The sequence below is a fragment of the Pseudorca crassidens genome, chromosome 16 (assembly GCF_039906515.1).
Source record: "Pseudorca crassidens isolate mPseCra1 chromosome 16, mPseCra1.hap1, whole genome shotgun sequence".
NCBI classification, from domain to species: domain Eukaryota; kingdom Metazoa; phylum Chordata; class Mammalia; order Artiodactyla; family Delphinidae; genus Pseudorca; species Pseudorca crassidens.
The window spans coordinates 13,384,956-13,406,052 of NC_090311.1; the positions used below are offsets into that span (position 1 = coordinate 13,384,956).

The 21,097-nt window shown below is 54.9% G+C and overlaps 1 protein-coding gene across 3 annotated transcripts; it reads right to left on the bottom strand.

Annotated features, from left to right (window-relative positions):
• Window positions 1–1,329: 1,329 nt before the first annotated feature.
• Window positions 1,330–7,735, bottom strand: EMX2 (empty spiracles homeobox 2). Of its 3 annotated transcripts, none has more exons than XM_067709273.1 (3): window positions 7,114–7,735; window positions 5,018–5,202; window positions 1,330–2,793 (listed from the first exon to the last, which is right to left on the bottom strand). In XM_067709273.1, exons 1-3 carry the CDS (start codon window positions 7,517–7,519, stop codon window positions 2,626–2,628), a joined length of 759 nt encoding a protein of 252 aa, XP_067565374.1. In that variant the 5' UTR covers window positions 7,520–7,735; the 3' UTR covers window positions 1,330–2,625. The 3 variants fall into 3 exon arrangements, with proteins under 3 accessions (XP_067565374.1, XP_067565378.1, XP_067565375.1); XM_067709274.1 differs by having other exon boundaries at window positions 2,661–2,793; window positions 4,899–5,202; XM_067709277.1 differs by lacking the exon at window positions 5,018–5,202.
• Window positions 7,736–21,097: the final 13,362 nt, after the last annotated feature.

Consider the following 21,097-nt stretch of genomic DNA (forward strand, 5'->3'; position numbering starts at 1 on the left):
GAGAGGAGGGGAGGGGAAAAAAAGAAAGAAAAATTTCCATAGTGCCCTATAGTCCCCACACGTGCATGGAATGTCTAATCTTAACTTTTCAAGGCAGGATGTTAACAAAGCTTGTATTTTCACCCTGCATTGTAACTTGGCCTTATCACAGTGTAAAGGGTGGGGAGATTGTCCTAAATTATGTCCAGGCAGCCCCCCTGGATCCGTGGATTAAGAGATTAAAGGAGACCACTGGGCAAGGCCTCCTCTTTCCCCTTCATATTCCTGGTATGATAATTGCTTAAACTGATTTGCACTTTCACAAAAGCTCGCAGGACGCTTTGTAGCTCGAACAGAACAGACGAGGTTTCTCTATCAATGGAAATAAAACTGATTAATGCAGCCTATCAGGATAAGAAGCAAATGAAGCATGCAAAAACAACCTCGTACCCCCAGAAGGGGGAAGGAGGGGGGAGAAAAGCTAAGTTTCCTCCAAGACTGGGTACAACTTTTTCTTTAATGTTAAAATTGAGAGTTGAAGGTTTCTCAAAACGCTTGCCTTATAAGGCTGCTGAGGCCCTTGGGCTCATCCCCTCACCTTTGTCAGATTGGGGCCGGAGAGAGGAAGGAAGGAAGGAAGGAAGGAAGGAAGGAAAGAAGGAAGGAAGGAAGGAAGGAAGGAAGGAAAGTAGGGAGGGAGGGAGGGAAGGAAGGAGGAAGGAAGGAAGGAAGGAAGGAAAGAAGGAAGGAAGGAAGGAAGGAAAGTAGGGAGGGAGGGAAGGAAGGAGGAAGGAAGGAAGGAAGGAAGGAAAGAAGGAAGGAAGGAAAGTAGGGAGGGAGGGAGGGAGGGAAGGAAGGAGGAAGGAAGGAAGGAAGGGAGGGAGGGAGGGATGGAAAGGGAGAGAGAGGGAGAAGGAGAATAGTGCTTTGGGGTTTGAAGTCAGAAACACAGTTTAAAAAGTCCCAGGATCCTGATTCTGCTAAGTGTTTTCCCCAATCCTGGGGGAATACTCTTCAATGCATAACTATATATGTCCAGTTTTTTAAATAACTAGAGGTTAAGAGTAGTAAGGATTTTTAACCTGAAATTCAAATTAAACTCCCTCTTTAGGCCGTGCAGTGGGCAGAGGTCTGGATGGAAAACTTTTCTCCCATCCCTTTTCTGAAGGACTTAAGTTTTCCTAATCCTCTCCCTTTTCCGCCCTCTTCTCTCTTTAACATGCCCGAGAATCCATCAGTCTGGCCCTTTTGTGGGTGGGGAACCTGGGCTTCTTGAGCCTAGTTGGGGAAGGACCACACTCAAAGAGATACTTTTCTCAAGAATTCACTTCAATTTCCCAAGACAACTACTCTGAGGGCATATTGATAAATCTTTATTGACAAAATATTGACATTGACATACTTCTTGGAAGTATATAGTGTGTTAGAATTCTAACAAATTAACACAGAACACAAAAATATTTACATTCTGGTATAGAAGACATTAAGGAAGCATTTGTCACTCTCTTTAGTAAGTCTATGATCTTGGAATAGAAACTCAGTGCTTGAAAACTTGCTGCCGTGTTCTTGGCCACACTTATCATCCCCGCTAACTACAGTCCTTCAGTCTTTGCAATAGATAGATTGAAAGTTTGGAATGGCCTTTATTTACGGCAAATGGTTGAACTCGGCCAATACCTTCAACCACTAAAAGGAGTTTAGTTCGTGGTTTTAAGCCTTGGGATGTTAGGAAAGGAATGTCCAAGAAATAGAATTAATTTAGGGTTTTTTTTCCCAGTACAAGTCCTGACTCCTCTTGTGGGCACCCTCCCCCTCCACCCCCAGCCCCCCATCCTGCTCCCCATTTCTCTGAAAGAGGATCGCTATCGCTGAGCCTACTTCATTTAGCTTTTTTCACAATCACTTTGACGTCAGAAGGTATCAAAAAGTGTTTACAGACTGCACATTTCTTGCAAAAAATCAAAATAAAAAGCACGCAGAACCTGTCTTTAAAAGGAAAAGAAAATTACAATTCACTTTCTGTCTTAAGACACCATTCGCCCAACAACTGCTACATGCAATTCAAGTTTTTGAACAGGTGTGGGATGGGGCTGGATGTGGAATCCCAACGGTTATTATCACTGATTACTTTTAAAGATTGGGGGAAAAAACACTTCGAAGTGCAAAATAAAAAGTCCTGTGCCTGGTTGGGGGTTTTCTTTTATCATTATGATTATCATCATCATTTTTTTTAAAAAATCGGACTGCGAGATAACCGGAATACCTGCCAATCATCTTGTCTCGCTGGTTTGGCCTTTGACTGACAGCTCCCCTTGTCAGAGCGCCTTCGGCTTTGCCACCTTTGGATCTCTCTCTCTCTCTCTGTCTGTCTCTGTCTGTCTCTCACAAGCTGCCTCTTCAGACAAGGGTTGCGTGTTCATCAAGGAGCCTCCGTCCTCTGCCATCTCGGCGCGGCCTCGGATCGGGACCCCGCGCTCTTGCCGCCCAGCGTCTGCGTCGCGCCGCCCCTCTCTCTGACTCCCTCTCCCCTTCTCCGTGAATGTGTGTGGTTTGTTTTTGTTTTGTAGGGTTTTTTCTTCTTCCCCTCCTCTCCCTGTCTCTGTTTTGCTCCGTGTTGTCCGTTTCTGAGGGGTTCTGTTTGTGTTTTTAATCGTCTGAGGTCACATCTATTTCCTCGGGACTCGCCTGCTTTGTGGCGATTCTCCACCGGTTAATATGGTGCGTCCCTTTTTTCTTTTGTTGCGAATCTGAGCCTTCTTCCTCCAGCTTCTGCCTTTTGAACTTCGTCCTTCGGTTCTGAAACCATACTTTTACCTGCAGGAGAGGCAGATGGGGCGCGTTATAGTTCCTGCACAGCGCCCTCCTACCTCTTCCTCTTTTGCCTGGCCCGGACCTGGGACTGAGACTACGAAAATACACTACCCCAGCTGCGTGTCCTATTAGCCGACCTCCCCACGGCCTCCCCTCGGGGAACAGAGCTCCTATCTCGGGGCCGGAGAGAAGGCTGGCTCCCTCCCCTTCTGGCCCTCCTGGAGCACATTTCCCCTGGCCCCGAGGCCCAGAGTGCAGAGTGTCCCCTTCTCACTTTGTCCTGCTCGGGACACCCACATCCCACTAAGTGCAAAAGCCTGGCAAACACTGGGAAACCCCTATAAAATTATAAATAAGGGAAAATTAAAGGAGACACATCCCTGACTCCCTCTACCTAACTAGTGCAGGGAAGATCTCATTCCCACTGCTGCAGCTCCTGCAGGGCCGAATGTGCTTTCTATTTTCTGCCAGTTTCCCACAGCCACTGCCTAAATATAGCGCCTCCTCGGCAAAGCCTGGGCCCTGGGTAGGCAGTCAAGATTGGCCTGAGCTTTCCCCTCTCTGCCCAGTACTCTTGCAGGTGAGAGCAGAAGCAGTTGTGTGTGTGGGGGGGGGGTGCTGGGGGAAACCGGTGGGGGGGATGATGGGGTGCACAGCCCTGGGGACCAACCCAGCTGTATCTTTTCAGCTAGGAAAAGAGGCTCAAAAGTGAAAGCTTCTGAAAGACCGTGAGATAAAGGGGAAGTAAGAGAAAAACTGTGAAAGAGAAGGGAAGAGCCCCTCAGTCCTCCTCTTGAACAGCCCCAGGACAGTCCAGGGCCAAGCTCTCACCCCATCACATCACTTCCCACCAGGGCGGGGCCGGCAGCCTGGCCTCCTCGGAGCGCTGCTAGAAGTCTGGGGAGCAGTGAGGTGGGGCTCACACGCTATCCCGACCAGTCCCTGGGGAAGCTGGTGATGGGGCCCCATACAGTGACCAGACCAGACAGTAACACTGCCCAAGCTTCTCAGCGGTGAGGTACAGGTGAGGAACATGGTGATGACTGCACCTCCCATGCCACCAGGGCTGTCCCATTCTGCTAGCAGCACCCCAGGCCCCTGAAGTCCGCTCCGCTTTCTCCTTTGAGTCGGCAGGCCCAGGTCCCGGCTTGCTCTCCCCGGATGCCCCCAATCCCCCAAAGTGCCCCCATGAAAAAGCCGAGCTGGAACACGGCTGAGTTTAATTTGCTTTGAGTTTGCTAATTGAGGGGGAGGATGGTTCATTTCTCCCCGGCGCTCGCCCAAGGCGCGCGTCGGTGCGCTCGGGGCTTGACACGCACACAAAGGCTCCAGGCAGCGTGGGCAGCGAGGCGGACAAAGACCACGGCCGACTCGGCGATCCAGGAGAAATCAGCCGGGCCGCGCCTTGTGCCGGGCCCCGCACCAACCCGCGAGGCCCTCCTCGGTTTTGTCCGCGGGGACGTTTTAAAACAAAAGCCTCGACCTCTTTGCGCCTCCCAGGAAAAGTGTTACAACTTAATCTGCCCGAAAATGTTACTGTTTGCCGGGAACTTTGACCCCGCCCTGAGGCTCCGCGTACAGTAGCGCCTACTGTAGCCCTAAGCCCCCTCCTCGCCCCAGGGCAGGCCAGAACCTGGCCGCCTCGGGACCCTGTTGCGCAGGAAGGGTCTGCCCCCTGAGGCAGCTCCTCTCCCGAAGCCTTCTAGCTCTGTTTCTCGGATTTAGGGACGCACCCAGGATGCCGGCTCGGCGGTCTGACTCTCCGATCCCCTCAAGGGGAATAACTGGCGCCGTCGTTGTGAGCCTTGAGCCCCCGGTGCACAGAGCTCGCCCTAACCCACTCTCAGCTCTCTCTCCAGCCTAGAGCCCCAAACACCCCAAAACCCCGCGGCACTCTCCTTCCTGGATCCCAGCCGCGTACCCCAGACTCCCACCGAAAGTCTCACCGAAAGTGCAGAGGTATCTTAGCCAGGAGCTGCAAGGCCAGCCCAGCCGCACAGAAGGAGCAATTCAGCCCGTCTCCGCCCGCCCCACCAGAGCCTCGGGCGGGTCATCTCCTACAGTCCCGTGCTGGAGCCCAGGGAAGCCAAGAGCACCTCAAAACTTACACATCCTGAGCCCGGGCGTGGAACCAGCTCCCAGACTGTTTGCCGAAAGCCCTCCGCACTTTGCGGGCTGCGTGTGTCCAGAGATTTGGGATGCGGTTGCCGCGCCTGGGCCCGCTCACCTGAGTTTCCGTGAGGCTGAGGCTGTGCGCCAGCTGTTTCCTCTCTGCGCCCACCACGTAGTGGTTCTTCTCGAAGGCGTGTTCCAGCCTCAGAAGCTGGGACGGGGAAAAGGCGGTTCGGATCCGCTTCGGCTTGCGGGCCAGCGCGTTGTGCAAAAGGAAGCTCTCCGGACTTGTGTCGTTCCCTACGGGGGACACAACAGAAGTCCCATTAAAGGGGGCTGTCCTGGCCAGGTCCGCGCGCTTCTCCCGAGCCGGGCTGACCTGGCACAGCGCTCAGGGCCTCCGCGTACGTAGCCCGTGCGGCCCGGCCCACGGGGACCCAGAGCCCTCCACACGCGCGAAGGGAACACCGCTCCAGCTGCCTGGCCCGCTCCGCCGGGGCCGTAGCTGTGCATCACCCAGCAGCAGCTGTCCCGGCGGGTCGAGTCCCAAGGCTCCTGACTTCTGCGGGCTTTGCAGCCGCCCGGGCCCCACGAGCCTCGCCACTTCCGCAACAGGCGCCCGGGACAGAGGAAGGGGCGGCAAGGCAGGGCCCGGGCATTGGCGCCCTGGACCCAGAGAAACGTCTGTCTCTTCTTTCTAACCTCTGGTAGAACTTTGCCCCGGGGGTGAGGGGCGAAGAGGCGACGAACCGCTATCCTAGAGTTTTCTCGGGGACTTATTTTTAAAGTACTTAAGTCTTTCTCCTCCGGAAAAGTGCAGACGCCGGGCGTGTCGTTGCAGCCCGGCCTAGACCGAAATCTCGCCGGCGGGTGCGCAGGGTTTCTGCCGCCGCTGCCTCCCGAGGCCCCGTTCTCCCGCTGCCCTGCTCCAGAGAACTAGGAGACTCGAGCGAAGGCATCGAAAGCCGGGGAGTACGGAGCTGCGGTCACCCGATGGAACTGTCCGCGGCCCCAGAAGATCCTGGCTACTCCAGGCCTGGCGTGGATACCAAGAGCGTGGCTGCCAGAGAATGAGGAAAGGGAACCCTAAACTTTTCGAGCAAAGCCAGAGAGTTTCGGATTCACTCCTTAGGGTGGGAAATCGATTCACCAAAACCCAAAGAAAGACAAACCTATAATCCAGGCAGGGATGGAGGCAACTCCGGTCTGGGAATAAGAGTAAAACGTTGTTTTTGTTTGGTTTGGTTTCTTTAATTATGGAGGACAGCAATCTACCCCATTCTAGGCTCTGGCAGGAACGCCAAGGGTTAATGAATGGGCAAGCCGCTGGGTATTGATCAGCGGCCTCGGGAGGTAGGTCTTTTCCCCGCTCGGATCGCTAAACTAATTACTTGCCCCTTTTTCTGGAGTTTTAACTCTCCTTCCACTCCCACCCCCCCACACACACAAATCCAAAAAATAGCAAGAAAGGAAAACACCCAAACAGATCTCCTCCAGCCCGTCTTCCGACCCGGTTCATATCTTTTAAAAGAAAAACAAAAACCAGACCGAACCTGCCTTCGCCGTGGCCGCTCGGCGCCCGAATTGAGCAGGTCACGGCGAGAGTCCTGAGTCTCGGAGGCTCCTACCCGCGAGGCTTCCCTCCCCGCCTGAGCCTCCAGATTAAGCAGGATAAAACAAACTCCCAGACTTTGCTCTGGGGACGCGAGGGTCTCTTCGCCGCCGGAAGAGGGTCAGAGACCGAGAAGCTGCAGGTCTAGGATGCAGGGGCGCGGAGTGGATGGCAAACAGGGTCGAACGCAGTCGAGAGCGAACCTGGTGGCCGGGCCCTGTCCGCGCCCCTCGGAGCCAGGGCGGCGAGGGCATCGCCGGGAAGACAGAGAACCCGGGGACCCCCGCGGGCCACGGATTCCTTGGCGGCCGGCACTCGTAGCACGCTAGGAAAGCCTGCCTCGACCCGAGAGCATTCGGGGACAACTCCTCTGTCTGCGCCCTTCTCTAAAGGGTCAAGCGGCCGCGGCCAGACCCCAAACCGGCCGCAGCTCGGAGACTAGGGACAGTGCCCGGCTCCTCGCCGCCCAGTTTCCAAACGCGGCGCGCGGGCGGGCGAACCGGAGGAACCTCCATCCAGGCCTTGCCGGGCGCCCACCCAGAGCAGGCCGAGGGCAGTGCGGGCTGCAGAGCGCTGCAGCCCCGCGACGTGGCACGTACCTTGGAAGCGGTGGCCCAGATATCGGTAGCGATGGATGAGCCAGGGGTAGAAGGTGGACGGGTCCCGCTGCTGCGAGGCGAAGAGGGGGTGTGGCGAGTGCGAGGAGGGCAGGGGGTGGGCGGCCAGGGCGTGCGGCGGCGGCACCGGGTGCACGGGCACGGCCGGGTTGGGCGGGTGCGAGACCGCCTCGGCGAACACCAAGTCCGGGTTGGAGTAGACGCCCCTGCCGGCGGCGGCGGCGGCGGCCGAGTGGAAGCCGTTGAGGAACGGGTTTATGGGGCTGGAGTTGGCGTAGCTGAGCGCCGCGGGACGGATGGGGTCCTCAGAGCGCGAGGCGGGCAGGGGACTGTCCTTGGCCACCAGCGACTCGATGGTGAAGCAGCGCTTGGGCGCCGGCTGGAACATGCTGCGCCGAGGAGCGGGCGCCCGGGGCTCCCAGCTCCCGGCGACCGCGGCGCGCTGCCTCCGCCGCCCGCTGCCCGCTGCCCGCGGCGAGAACGGACGAGAATTGGGGACTTGTTTGTTGGGGGTGGGGGTGGGGGTGGGGGTGGGGATGGGGGTGGGGGAGGAAAGGGAGAAAGAAAGGAAAGGAAAGGAAAGGAAGAAGGAAAGAAGGGGGGAGGGGGAGGGAGAGGCAACACCGAGGATCCCGAGAATCTTGCACCAAACGCGCCCAACCTGGAGAGAGGGGGAAAAATCCTTCCAGAAGAATTTGCAGGCGTGGATTGGGGTAATTTTTTTCTTTTTTTTCTTTTGTTTTTCTTTTCTTTTTTTTTTTTTTTTTTTTTTTTTTTTTTGCGAGATGGCGTGGGGGGGATCGAAGTTAGAGGCGGGAGGGGGGGAAGTTTCTCGGGGGAGGCAAAAAAAAAGTTTTCTCTCCTCTGCAAAAGGCGGGCAGGGCGCCCTAAGTCCAAGGACAATCCATGGAAGTGTTCGCTTCTTCACAAGTTGTGCAAACGATTTGTTAGTTCATGAGCCTAATTAGTGCGGGGATCACATAAACAGCTTCCTCCGAAGCCTGGTAAATGGCTTGATGATTGGTCGCTATTACTCGCCCTGAGGTGGAAGGGGGGAGACTCTTTAAAGTGCGTCAGAAGGAGGCGAGCGCCTGGGAACCCGGAGGCCTGGATCCAGGCCGAGAGTGGAACGGAGTCGGCGCCGCTGCCTCGGCCGTGCCTCCTGCGCCCGCCAGGCCGCCCGGCCTTTCGGCGCCGTCGCCGAGCGCTCCTAGCTCACTTGCTCCCGCGGCGCCCGCGGCGGCTTCTTCTCCTCTTTCGCCTCCTCCTCTTCCTTTGGCTTCTCCTCCTCCTCTTCCTCCTTCTCCTCCTCCTCTTCTTCCTCCTCCTCTTTCCCCACCTCCTCCCCTCAGCCACCGCCTACTTCTCCACCACCACCATTCCCTCCGGGGCACCCCGGTCCCTGCAGAGTCCCCGAGCGGCGCCGCCTTTGCTGCGGCCCCCTGGATCCCGAGCCTGCTGAGCCCGAGCTGGGGGGACAGGCGGACACACTGATGCACATATTCCTCGCGCCTAGCGCTATGCCGCTGCTGCCCCCCGCGGGCGCGGGTCAGGGGAGCTGGAATCGCCCCGGGAGCACTCGAGGGTAAGCGAGCAGGGGTTGGTTCCCGGCGAGGGCTAACGGAGCCGTTGGGTTAGACCAATTCCCACCCCCAGCGAAGCTCCCGGAGGTTTCCCAGGTGAGGAGGGAGTCTGGCCGGGAATGGGGGTCCTCCGACCCACGCGTAGCCTCTAGGTCCCAGGGTCCCTGAGTTCACGATCCTTGACTCGGCCCGTTCGTTTCCAAGCTGAGACCGGAGTGGACGACCCTGCCCTGGCGGTGGGCTTCCAACTTGCCCACAGGCTCTCTATTTTCCTCTCTGGGAGGGTGCTCATCTCCTTCCCCCAAACAGCTCTTTTGGGAACTGGGGGTCCCAATATCTGGGAATGGGGGTCCAAGGTCAAGGGAGAGGCTGATGTGATACTACTATTACCGTTACGTTGTCGTTATTATTTTTGTTAGTGTTGTTATCATTCTTATTATTGCTATTATTATTATTATCATCATCATCATCATCACTATTTCTATTATTATTCTGCCATCTGTCGTCCTAGGGGCGGGTTGCTGTGCAAACCCAGGGCTTGCGATTAGGGAGTGAGGATCGCTTCTCCAGTCCCAGGCCGTGTCCGCATTTTCGAGCTTGCCTTCGGTTTTAGGATGATTTTAGGGCCGAGTTCCCTCGTCCCCATTGGCTCACGCTGCGGCATAATTATGATCACATCCCCCAGGCTGCTGGCGCTGCTCTCTGTTTATTGGTGGTTAAAGATCTATTATCTATTCATCAGCCGCCTCTTTTTTCCTCTTTTTTTTCTTTTTGCCAATTACATTCTTCTAAAATGAAGTACCAGCAGGTATTTTGCACGTTTACAATTAATGATTTTTAAAAAAATCTGGCATCCTTTAAATCTCTTACTTGGAGGCCCATGTCACTTCGCTTAAGGATGAAGAAATGCCTGTGTTTGGTGATGAGGTTGCCGTGAGACCCAAAAAAATGTCGATTGGGAGGGGGAGAAGAGGGAAGTCCTGTAAGTCAGGCTTCAGTGCCACCAGATTCATCAGTCAAAGGTCCCCAGGTCTGGGGACATGTGCCCCTGCTTTCCCAGCTACCCTCTCCCTGCCCTGGGGTCTCCCCCGTCCTCTGTGGTTTCATCTGCTGTGTATTTATGTTTGTGTCAATTTCTTCTTTATTCCAGGCATAGTCTGTGTTGGGGGTGGGGGGTGGGTTGGATGGGAGGAGGATCCAAAACCCCTTTCGGAAAACACTCCAGGCAAGAGAGGAGTCAGGAGTGTGTTTTCTGGTGTTGTCTGGGCACCTGATCTTAGTGAGGACCCAGCAGAGATCATGCGTGCTGCCTCCCCCAAGCTTCCCAGGGCACACACACATACACACTTCCACACACGAGACAGGCATGGCCCTCAGCTCTATACTCACGCCCCAAGAAGCCTGCCCCTACCTCAGGCTTCTGCTCTCTGACTCCAGCTCTGGGCAGGGGTCTTGGCTGGGTTTTCACCCTTAGCGGGTTCTCTCAACCTTGCTTTGTGGCATCCCCCCATCCTTTTCCCCAGGCCCAAGGATACAGGGTGCTCGATCCAGCCTCTTGGGGTGGGTTGCATTTTAACTAGTATCTCCCGGGGTCCTGAACCATGGACCTCCAAAAATATTGTCCCCGATTCAGAAATCCTTCCCTCAGATAGGCTGTAGGGACACAAGCCCCACTGTGCCCAGGCCAACAGGACGCCTGAAGCCGCCAGGAAAAGTGGAAGTCTTTGGGCTGCGCTAGCCAGCCAGTCTGGGGTGGAGGTAGAGGTCAGCCCTTGGTTCCCAGAAAGAAATACCCAATTTAGGCGGGTTGTAGATCCCCGATCCTGGAGCCAGTGGAGGAGGACCCCTTTCTCCACGGAAGGATTTCCAGGCGGGCTGGAGATTCAGGCTTGCCCACAGGCCAGGCCTTCCAAACTCAGCCTTAGACTACAAGTGGGAAACTGAGGGCACTAAAAGCCCCACCCTGGCTGCAGGGCAGGGAATGACCTTATTGCACAGTCAGTATTAGTGATCTTGGCTGGGGGTATGAGAGTAGATGACTTCGAAGGCAAAGGGGCTCCATGCAGGGTCTGGGAGGTGGGATGAGGCCCGCCATGGTGTGTGATAGTTTCCCCTCTTCTAAACTCTCAGGCTGAACACTAAAGTGTTATTGGTACCACCTTAAACACTTTCTCCTGTTTTGACCAAGATGTGTCTGGAGAGTGTCCTAATGAAGTGAGCAGTCTGGAGCCCAGACCCTCAGCCTCCCTCCCGAGGCAGGGACAGTCAGCCGGGGCAGAGGGCCCAGGCTGCTCCCAGTGTCCAAGAAGCAGGCCACCCGCCTCTTGCAAACTGCCATAAGGGGGCCAGCTTTACCCCCAAAGGGCTCTAGTTATTGGCAGGTGGGCGAGGCCGAGAGAGTCTGGTGGCTGCCTTCTTGGCGGCAGTGGGACACGCCTGTTCGCCGCTGGCCCCAAGCCTCTCCCGGGCCCCCACGAGGAAGAAGCGGGTTTCTAGCGAGTCAGGGGCCGCACGCGGAAGCCCTGGAAGCGGAGTAATCTATGCTAATTCATGCGCCGGGACCGAGGAGCTTGGAAAGGTTCGCTCTGCCAGGCTCCGACGTGCAGGGGAATTAACTAGGAGAGTAACTCATTAACCAGGCTGGAGGGCAGAGGCGCACCAAGGCGCTGGGCAACCTAGTCTGGACTCGGACCCTGAGCTGCCTCTAGACTCTGCTCCTTGGACCCAGCGACTGCCATTCTCTTTACTTGTGGCTTCTTTAGCCTTCCAGAATGCGGCCCCTCTTTGTTCCCTAGCTGCTCTGGAAGGGTGGGTGCTGGGTTAAGTACCAGTGTGAGCGGTGGGAAGTGAGGGGATTCCTGAGGCTCCATCTTAGAGCAACGGGCTCCCAGTCTCCACATCCCCACCCGGTGAGGGTTGTGCTCTGTAGATTTCAGAATCTACACTCTGCAGGCAGCTGAACTAGCAGACACATGATGAAGGTTCAAGTCTCAGATCTGTCACTTACTGACTGAGCGATCTTGGGCAACACCACAACCTCTCCCAACCTCCATTTTGTCATCTGTAAGATCACGGCCAATGCTGCCTGCGAGGCCGTGGAGGGCAGGAGGCCGGCCTGTTTTAGGGAGTGATAGAACCCTTCTACTTCCTGATTGGGGTGGCAGTTACACATCTGTGTTTTAAAAACTCACAGAGTTGTACACAACAAAGGGTGAGTTTTCCTGTATGTAAGTTATACCTTAGTATAAAACTGACCCCCACCCCCAAAGTCAGGCCTGGATGACCTTAGGCAAGTTACCTAACCTCTCTAAGCCTGTTATCTCTTCTGTGAACTCGAGATAAATAATAATATCTTGGCCCTTGAGGTTGTTCAACAAGATAAGCCAAGCAACATGCTTAGTGTCCAGTATATAATGAATGAGCTATAATAAAAGTAAGTTCCTGTCCTTGATATTGCTGTTATTATCATTACCTACCCACCTCCAGGGCTTCTTGCTGGACTTCAAGACTGAACAATAAAGTTGTACAAATATAAGCTGCTGTTCTTCTCACACTCCTGCCATGCTCCCCTCCATGCTCCTCCAAAGGCCAGGGGCTTCTCTAGGGGGACCCTGGGAGTGAGAGAGGCTTGGACTCCTGGCTAGCGGGAGACATCAAAGGGCAGAGCTTTCTGGTCATCTCCCATACCATCTGCTCTGAATTTCCCACCAGGCCCTGTACCTTTGCAGGAGCAAACAGCAGTGCTTCTCCCTCCCCCAGCTCGTGCTAGGCCTGTTTGATAACTGGGGTGGATGCATACCTTCATGCAACCCCGGAGAGATGCCCAGGTGCTGCCTGGGTCACTACCTGTGTGACCTTTACCTTCTTGAGCCTCGGTTTTCTCCTCACTGAAAAGGAAATACCAATATCTTAACAGTTGTTTGAGGGGAGTAAGTGAGCTAACGCTTGGCACAGTTATCGTTCATCAAATAGTAATGGCAGGCCATGACTTTGTACGTCCCGCATACTCGCTGCACTCTGCTAAATCTAGGTCGCGGCGGTTAGGACCCTCCCGGTGAGCCGCTATCGTGAGGCTGCACTGTGCGCCAGCCAGGCAACGCGAGAAGCGCGGACGTCCGTGGAGGGTAAGCCCTCTCCCGGGCCCAAGGCATGCGAAAGGTGTCCCGGGATGGGGAGATCCTCGGGACCCGGTTAAGAATTCCTCCAACCCACGGTGATTCCCAGTCACCCGGCCTCTCCGAATGCATAGGGCGGCGGTAAAACTAAGAGAAAACTTAATGTTCTAAAAACATTTTTTTTTTTAAATCGTCATGACGGCAAATCCCTTTCTGGTGTCCTCCCTAGAGGCCGCTCGCTGGGCAGGCGCGGCGACCCGGGACGTGTATCCGCGTGCGCGCAGCGGCGCCTAGTGGCGGGGGCCGGGCGCTGGCCGCATCCCCGCGAGCGGCTGAGCCCGATGCGCCTGGGAGCGCCGGGGTTGTGCCCCACTGCCAAGACCTTCCCGCGACCGCAGTCTGAGCCGGGCGGGGAAGTCAAAGTAGACTCACAGACCACAGAGGAAGAGAAGACGACTTGGAAATGCGTCCCTCCTCCCTCCAGCAGCTCTCCGCTTCAGAGTTCACCACCCACGCTAGAATTCCAGCTCCACCCCGAGTCGGGCTTCCTTCGGAAGGGCGCAAGGAAGGGGGGACGGGTTCTGTTCTAAAAAGGACGATGAGGCCGTGATCACCTGTGCCAGGGGGATACCGCGCAAATGAGGCCACAGCATCATGCGTCAGGTCCTAGATCCTGCGGCCTGACTACGGGCCCATTCTGGCCTGCGCTGGCTCCAGCTTGGGTAGAGTCCGAAGAGCTGGGGTCTCGGGGTGCAGCTCTCCTAACTTCTTGCCCCCTCGTGGCCGGCCGAAGACTCCCTGGTGGTTATTGCTGAGACAGCGATTAATGATCAGCCGGATTGAGCGGCCGCGACCTGGTCAGGGTGACCGGCCCCTTCCTTCTGGAGCGCGCGGACCCGTATCTGTCCCGGCGCAAGTTGGTACCTCCAGTGAAGTGAGGCCCGTGGAATCCGAGCGGGGTTCGTTGGAAACCCGTGCATAACTGATCAAGCGTCCACTGGGGAGACTGAGCCCTCTTGGGAGGGTTGGACCCTGGTCCAGGCCTCAGCTGCCCCAGACGACTGCAGGAACCAGGTGCTATCCTTCTCCGGTGTTATCAGGAGGCTGCCAGCGTGTGGGTCTCCGAGATCCAACCGTTTTGAGAGCCGACGTTTCAGAGCCAGGAACTCTGCACTGACGCGTAAAGCCACGCAGGGCTTGACCATCGAATTTACTTCCTTCACCACGTTGAAACTCGTCAATCTCTCAACACACAGGCTGTCCCGATTCACTAATGAAAGCAAGAAAAAGATCAAAGGAAGTCCCGGTTGCTTTCTCCCTCGGCTGCCTTCGAATGAAAGTCTAAAAGCCAAGCAAGGACAGACGTGGGGCAGACTGACTGACACAGGTGTGCAGGAATTAGGGAAGAAGGACGCTCTTGCTCGGGTGATTTCCCCGGGAAGGGGTGGAGACAGCTCGGGTCTCCTCTGCACCCTTCCCGCTGATGGGTGGGTGGCGTTATCGCTCTCCCCTCCAACAGTCCCGAAAGCTTTGGCTTCATTGGGCCACAAGGTCACCGTCTGTTTCCCGGAGCTCCCTGCCGCCGCATAAGATGACCTGCAGCGGGCCACAGGTACTAGCATGGGAGGTGGCTGGGGACGCATCTGCCGGCTTTTCTTCTGCCTTCTCCGGCATCTTTTCGTTTCAGGCTCTGCTCTTGCCAACGGTCGCAGGCCTTGTAACTGGGGGTCCAGTCCTTTAAGGAGCTCCTTGGGGTTGTCAGCGGCAAGCCACCTTCGAACCTAGGGGCAGTTTCTGAAACCCTGGCGTCTCACCAGTCCCTCTCTCAGGAGCTTAATCGTCTTTTATTTTTGTACTTCCCCATTTTCTGGACTCTGGAGGCTGGACTAGGGCTTAGAAAGAAGATCGTGGTTGTTTGAGGAAAGAAACTGGAGGCTTTTTCTCTTGGACGATGCAGCTCGCCAAGAAACTTGGGGAGGATGTCAGGAAGACTGAGAAGAACAATTCCTCTCCCTGTAACGAATTTTCGCTTTTAAAGGCATGTTTACTCACACCCAGTTCTCAGTGAACCTCATAATCTGGTGTGGAAGGAGTCATGATACCCATTTTCCAGATGAGAAAATCGAGGCTCAGAGAGGTCACTCTGCGAGGAGCCTTGTGACAGCCCCGCCTCCATCCCCAGCTCCCCGCAGTCCAACATCGCCAGACCCCTGCATTCAAGCCAATGAGAAACGGTGGTGGCGAAGACGCCGCTGGCTGACGGGGTCCAAACCACCCCATGCAGCGAGGCTCGTCCAGGCGCCCCATACCGTGTAACTCCATCACTCGCCTCGAACCCACTTGCCCACCATTGTCCTCCAGGCCACTGTTTCCACCTTAGGCCTCGCCCCATGCCCTTTTACTTCTTCCCGGGTAGCCTCCTGCGGACCCAAGCCCCGGGTTTAGGACCAGAGGGTCGACGGCCTCACTGCGGCCAGTAACCGAGGAGCTGACAGGGCAGTACTCGGAGGTCTTGGCCGGGACCCCGTGTGCTCCGCACCCTCGCGTTGCTCTTCAAAGCGGCCCTGAGACCTCCGGGGATACCCGCAGAGCGGCCCTGCGCCGGCGTCAGGGAGCGCGGCCTGAGCCCCCCTCGCAGCCAGCAAGGCGTCCCGAAAGTCCCTGGCCCAGCGATCACTGCCTCCTTAGCTCTGCCCAGCCTACGAGGAGCTGGCCAGGGGACAGAAGAGTGGCCAGGGGCTGGGAGCTTCCGAAGAGGCACACAGAGAGGGTCTGACCTCCCCCTTTCTGAGGAGACAGCCTCCCGCAGCCTCTGGCCTGGCGATCTTTACGAACAGGCGGCAGCTGCGGCGGCCAGGCCCTCCCCCCTCCCCCACCCCACCCCCGGGACAGTCGGGAAGGAGCCTTCTGGGTAGGGCCCCGAAGCTGCATGGCCCCTCGCCACAATCACATTCAGGGGACCCTAGCGCTCGGATATTGGACACACTCCGCTCCCCTATTTGCGTCCCTTCCGTGTCTGGGCGTAGGGACCCAAGGTGCGCCCCCGCTTCCGCCAAGACCCCGCGAAGCCCCTGGCGGCTGGAGGTGAGGCCGAGAGAGGGTCCCTCCAGGGGCCTGCAGGCGTCCGAAGCTCGGCTGGGTCCCGGGTGTCCCCCACCCCGCCACACCCCCGGCGGGGTCCCGGAGACGCCCGACCGCAGCCGCCCTCCGCTTAGCCCGGCCGCCGGCGGCTCGCCGGGGGCTGCGCAACAAAGGGTGGCATCGCGGCGGCGCGGGCAGGGACCTCATTGGTTCAATATTAGCTTTTCATTCCAGTCTATTGTGCCCATCTGAGATAATATTGACTCTGAGGTGAGAGCCCACAGACGACAGGGCTTGTCTAACACTCCGCGGCCGGGCGCTCGAAGGGAAGAGAACCAGAAATGAAAAGTTAAAGAGACTGCAAATAAAAGCTCTGGCGCGGCGGCGCGCCCCGGGGCCGCGCACGGCGCGGCAGCCAGGCGCTCCCCCCGGCGTGCGCCGGGGCTTCCGACCCGGGAACTGGGGGTCGGGAGAGGGTCTTGGGGTCCGGAGGCCGTTCTGAGGAGGGGCACCGCACGTTCCCATCGAAAACCGCCCTCATTTACCACACAACCCCATCTTCCAGACAATTGATTTTGAGGTTCCGCTCCTGGGTAAATCTGGAGAAAACAAATTCCCATGCACATTGTTTTAGTTTGCCAGTAAGCCACCTGAGATACTTTCCCCACTTAAACGATGTGATTTCTTTAGGGTAACTTCGCTGTCAGTTTCTTCTATTTCCCCAGCACCAGAAGAGTAAACACGCAGAGCGATGTTCCATGATCGTTAGGCTGCATTACTTGCGAGTGCGCGGTTAATATCAAATTTCTAACTGCATTTTGCTTTGCTTTGAATCGTTTCCCTGCAGCCCATCCTCGGGTTTCTTAATCGCCTTTCTAACCGCAACTTTAAAGGACCTCGGGAACGTTCAAGTCTTGCTTATAAAGATCCGTTTCAATTTCCAAATTGCCTACGTTGGAAAATGGCGCTTTAAGTTGTCTTAGGTGTCTAAGAAAGAGCACTCCAGTTTACGCTCGCGGGACCAGACACCAAACGCTGAGGGCTTGCAGTGATCGTGGGAATGGATGCCTTCGGGCCTCCTTTAGGAAATTTGTGTCTCCCCCTCATTGGAGTCTGACCGCCGTAAGAGATGGTCTGTTAACTCCGTTATTCCAATAAGGAGTTGGTCGTTTGGAATCTTTACATCTACCCCAACTCACTTGGATGTGTGGGGAGCTGGGATGCGTCAAGGGCCGGGGTGGCGGCACCACCATCCGGGGAACCGTTGTGTGCCTCCCTCCTTCCTCTTAGGTGCCCTGTGCTGAGCTGAGGATCAGTGATACCGACCGAGCTCCAGCACCTTGGAGATTTCAGAGGAGGACGTTCTGGTTAATATATGTGGTCTATATTTTATATATGGCCCGTGTGTTTTATATATTATTTAAAATAGAATCTGTATTATATGGTTTCATCATATTGTGCACTGTTTAGTATAGATTTAACCTCTAATTCTAATATTACATGATTACATTAGTTACTTAACATATTTTTATACGTTATATATTATACTGTATGTGTAGATAGTTTTGAATATATATGTACGTATAAATATATTTATTTAATATATATGTGTAAAAGTATTTGAGGGAGCCTTTAATCTCCCTGCAAGTACATATTTGATCGTTTTCATGCAACGTTTTAGAAAAAAATCCTAATCGAAACCACTTTGACACCAGCTATGTCTTTATAACAAATACCCTGAGGTCCAATTTCAGCTCCAGGGACAGGAGGGGCGGGGGAACTCTGCCATAAGGGACAGCAGGTCCGCTCTGGAAAGTGGTTTTCCGAATGCTCATTCTCTGGGGACAGAGGAGACAACGTTTTGGACCTGGCGGCCGCCTCCTCTCGCCGCTCGCATTGTGGTGGTGGTTTTGGTTTTGAGAGAGGCTGTTTAGAGGCTCCGATGGTCCCTACACTGATGTCATGAATTAAAAATGAATTTGGGGAGTGCAGCATGTTGTCAGCCGAGGCGTCTGGGAGAGCAGCGAGGGCCTTTCACCGCGGGCTCTGGGCTGCAGACGCCAGTACGGCTCCGGCCTCGGCGCCCGATGCGGGCGCTCACAGCGCTCCGGCTCACGCGGGTCCCGGCTCCAGCCTGCGCCCGCCCTCCAACCCCGCGTCAGGAAAAGCGGTCCTAGGCTTGGACCGCTTACATATCAGGTGGTCCCGACTACAGCCTGCTTCTAACACCGATTAAGAGCCGAAGAAAGCAGGCATTTAGGAGCTCCCGCAGGAGGGGGGGGGCAGGTGGAACAAAATCGGGATTTCAAAAGTCCGCAGGTTATCGTCCCCCGCGCCGGATATCCAGTTTATGGAGGGGGAAAAAAGATAATCGAAGTCACGTACGGCAGACTAAAGCATCAGAAATGAGAAACGCCCAAACTTTACAGCCTGATGAACAGGAGTCGTCTATTTCTGAGGCCTGGGAGTTAGGAAGAGAAATTGGAGTGGAGGGGAGGGGAGGGGGGGAGGGGGGAGGGGAGGATGGGGGAGGGAGGGAGGGGAGGGAGGGGAGGGATGGGGTGGAGAGGGGAGGGGTGGAGCGGAGGGGAGGTGGAGGGGAGGGGGGGGAGGGGAGGGGAGGGGTGGGGAGGGGAGGGGAGGTGGATGGGGAGGAGGGAGAGGGGAGGGGGAAAGGGGTGGAGGGGAGGGGAGGGAGGGGGTGGGGAGGGAAGGGGAGGAGTGGATGGGGAGGAGGGAGAGGGAAGGGGGAAAGGGGTGGAGGGGAGGGGGAAGGGAGAGGGGAGGGGGAAATGGGGTGCACGAGGAAGACAGAGAAAGGGCAAGAGGGGTCAGAGACCACCAGGATGCAGCGGGCGGTGGGCTGTTTATTTCTTGAAAGCAAACCCCCCAAATGGCTACTTGGTGAACACCTTGTAGAACAAAGCAATGAAACTTGGCTAAAATCTGACCAAGAGATGGGGTCCCACTTCAGGCAAAACCCCAAGTTCAGTGAGACGCAGAGCCCTGCTCTGTTCTGGTCCAGTCCCCAGCCTTGGGGAAAGGTTTTTGCAGATGTGGAAGAGTACAGGCTATGCCCACGCTGCTCTGTCCCTGGCTGGGCTCTGGGGTATACGCTAAGATGAGCTGGGGACCAGGAAGTGGGAAACCGGCTTCCTGTTGCTAAAAATAAAACAACTGACCCCTCTCCCTCCCCATGGCTGCAGTCTCCAAGCCTGGCTGCCTAGGGAGGCATCTGAACACCCACAGGATGCCAAGGCTTCCAGGTGAAGGGTGCCTCACAGTGCCAACCATGTGGGTATAGATCTCCCCAGATGGACTTCAGCACACCTGGCCCGTCTGTAGTAGTTCCTCCATCCAGGTGATTCATCTTGCCCCTGCCCAGTGTGGTAGGAAACTTCATTCTAATTGTGTAAGCATCAGAGTTCCACATTTCTGCCCCTTGCTCAGAGCCCCCATGATCCTGGTTAAAAGGGTCAGCTGCTCAGGTGTGCTGGCAACAAGAGAGGGTCTTTTTCATTGTTCATTTTCTACCAGAGCATCTTACATGAGAGACAGTCCATTTCTATCACCCATGGCACCTGCCTCGGATACTGTGCTAAGCACTTATCACGTTCTATCTCACCCAGTCCTCCAAGCCATCTATCAAAATATCTCTTCTCACTTTTCAGATGAGAAAACTGTGGCTCGGAAATGGTAAGGGGTTCGCCCAAGGTCACACACACAGCTAGTAAATGAAGGGGTCTGGATTCCAGTGCAGATCTATCTGATTCCGACATTTCCTCCCCCTACCAACTCTTATTTCCTATCAAAATGCCCCTTTTTTCCCAGTGAGGGATTCCCACAGGGTAAGAAAAGAGATAACACTTTGCTCCCAAGTCCTCCTAAAAATCAATGACCAGAGGATACAGAGCCATTCTGTCTCCAGAGCGTTTATTCCAGGTCGGGAAGAGAGAATAAGCAGTTGGCACATGGATAGCATATATGGTTTACAGAGAGCTTGTTCACACACCTCACTTCAATCACCTCTCTCACCAACCCCGTCAGAAGGATACGGCCATTATCACTCCAGTTTAGAGAGGCAGAAACAGGCTCAGTGAGGTTGAACTACATGATCACTGCCCAGTCAGTTCTCGCAGAGCCCTGGCACTGGCCTGGGCCGGCCCATTCCAAGCCTCCCAGCTCTGCAGATACCACATATGGGACCATTTAACCAACGGAGTTAGGCCTTGCATTCTGTTGTGAAATTGCTAGGTTATTTTCTCTCTGTTTTAAATGTTTCTGCAAATGTTATTTCGCGATTCAAAACTTTCTCTTCATTTATGCCTCTCTTATACTCATTCTTTCTCCATGTATGCACCAATCTGTATTGCAGAACCATCCAGGAAACAGAACAAGGAGTTGCCCCTTATCTGAGTTCAAATGTTACTCGGAGACCACAGTGTAGAGATTTTATCTACAATTTTTGCTCTATTATTATTTGTATATTTTGCTCTATTACCATTTGCCTTACATGCATCACTCAAATGTGTGATCAAGAGTTTAAAATTGTATATGTGTGTATCTTTTCATGACTTAATAGTATTTTTAACCCTTGCTTGGACAATGCTTTTCTTTGCTAAGATTTAAGGGAAAGAGTTTGCGGTCAGAGGAATCCTTTGATCAAATAATTCCATATCCAAAGGGATAACTGAGACTCCAGATAGGAAATGGCTCAAGGTGTCTCTGACCTTGAGATGATGTACCAAGTCCCCTGCCACCAGCAAGAACCTTGCTAGGGAAGGGTGTTCTAAGCCTCAGATGGCCAGGGCTCCATCCCCACACTCATTCGGAACCTCACTTGTTCACTCTCCACAAGAGCGATGGCCACACATCCCATGAAAAAACTTTATTTGTTCTCATTATCATAAAATTATATGTATATCTGTATGCTAGACTAGTAGACTAGAATGTATAAAGAAGATAGTAACAATCATTTAAATTCCCCCTGGCCAGAAGTCACCACTGTCAAACATTTGGGATGTTAACTTTTGACACAAAGGAAGTTTATGTTTAAACCTTTTCATTATTGGCGTTCTAGTAAATAAAGGACAGGAAAGAAATACGCTATATGATTCTGTTTACATGAAGTTCACAACTGGATCTAGAATTCAGAACCCTCTGGGAGAGGGTTCCCTAGAAAGGAAC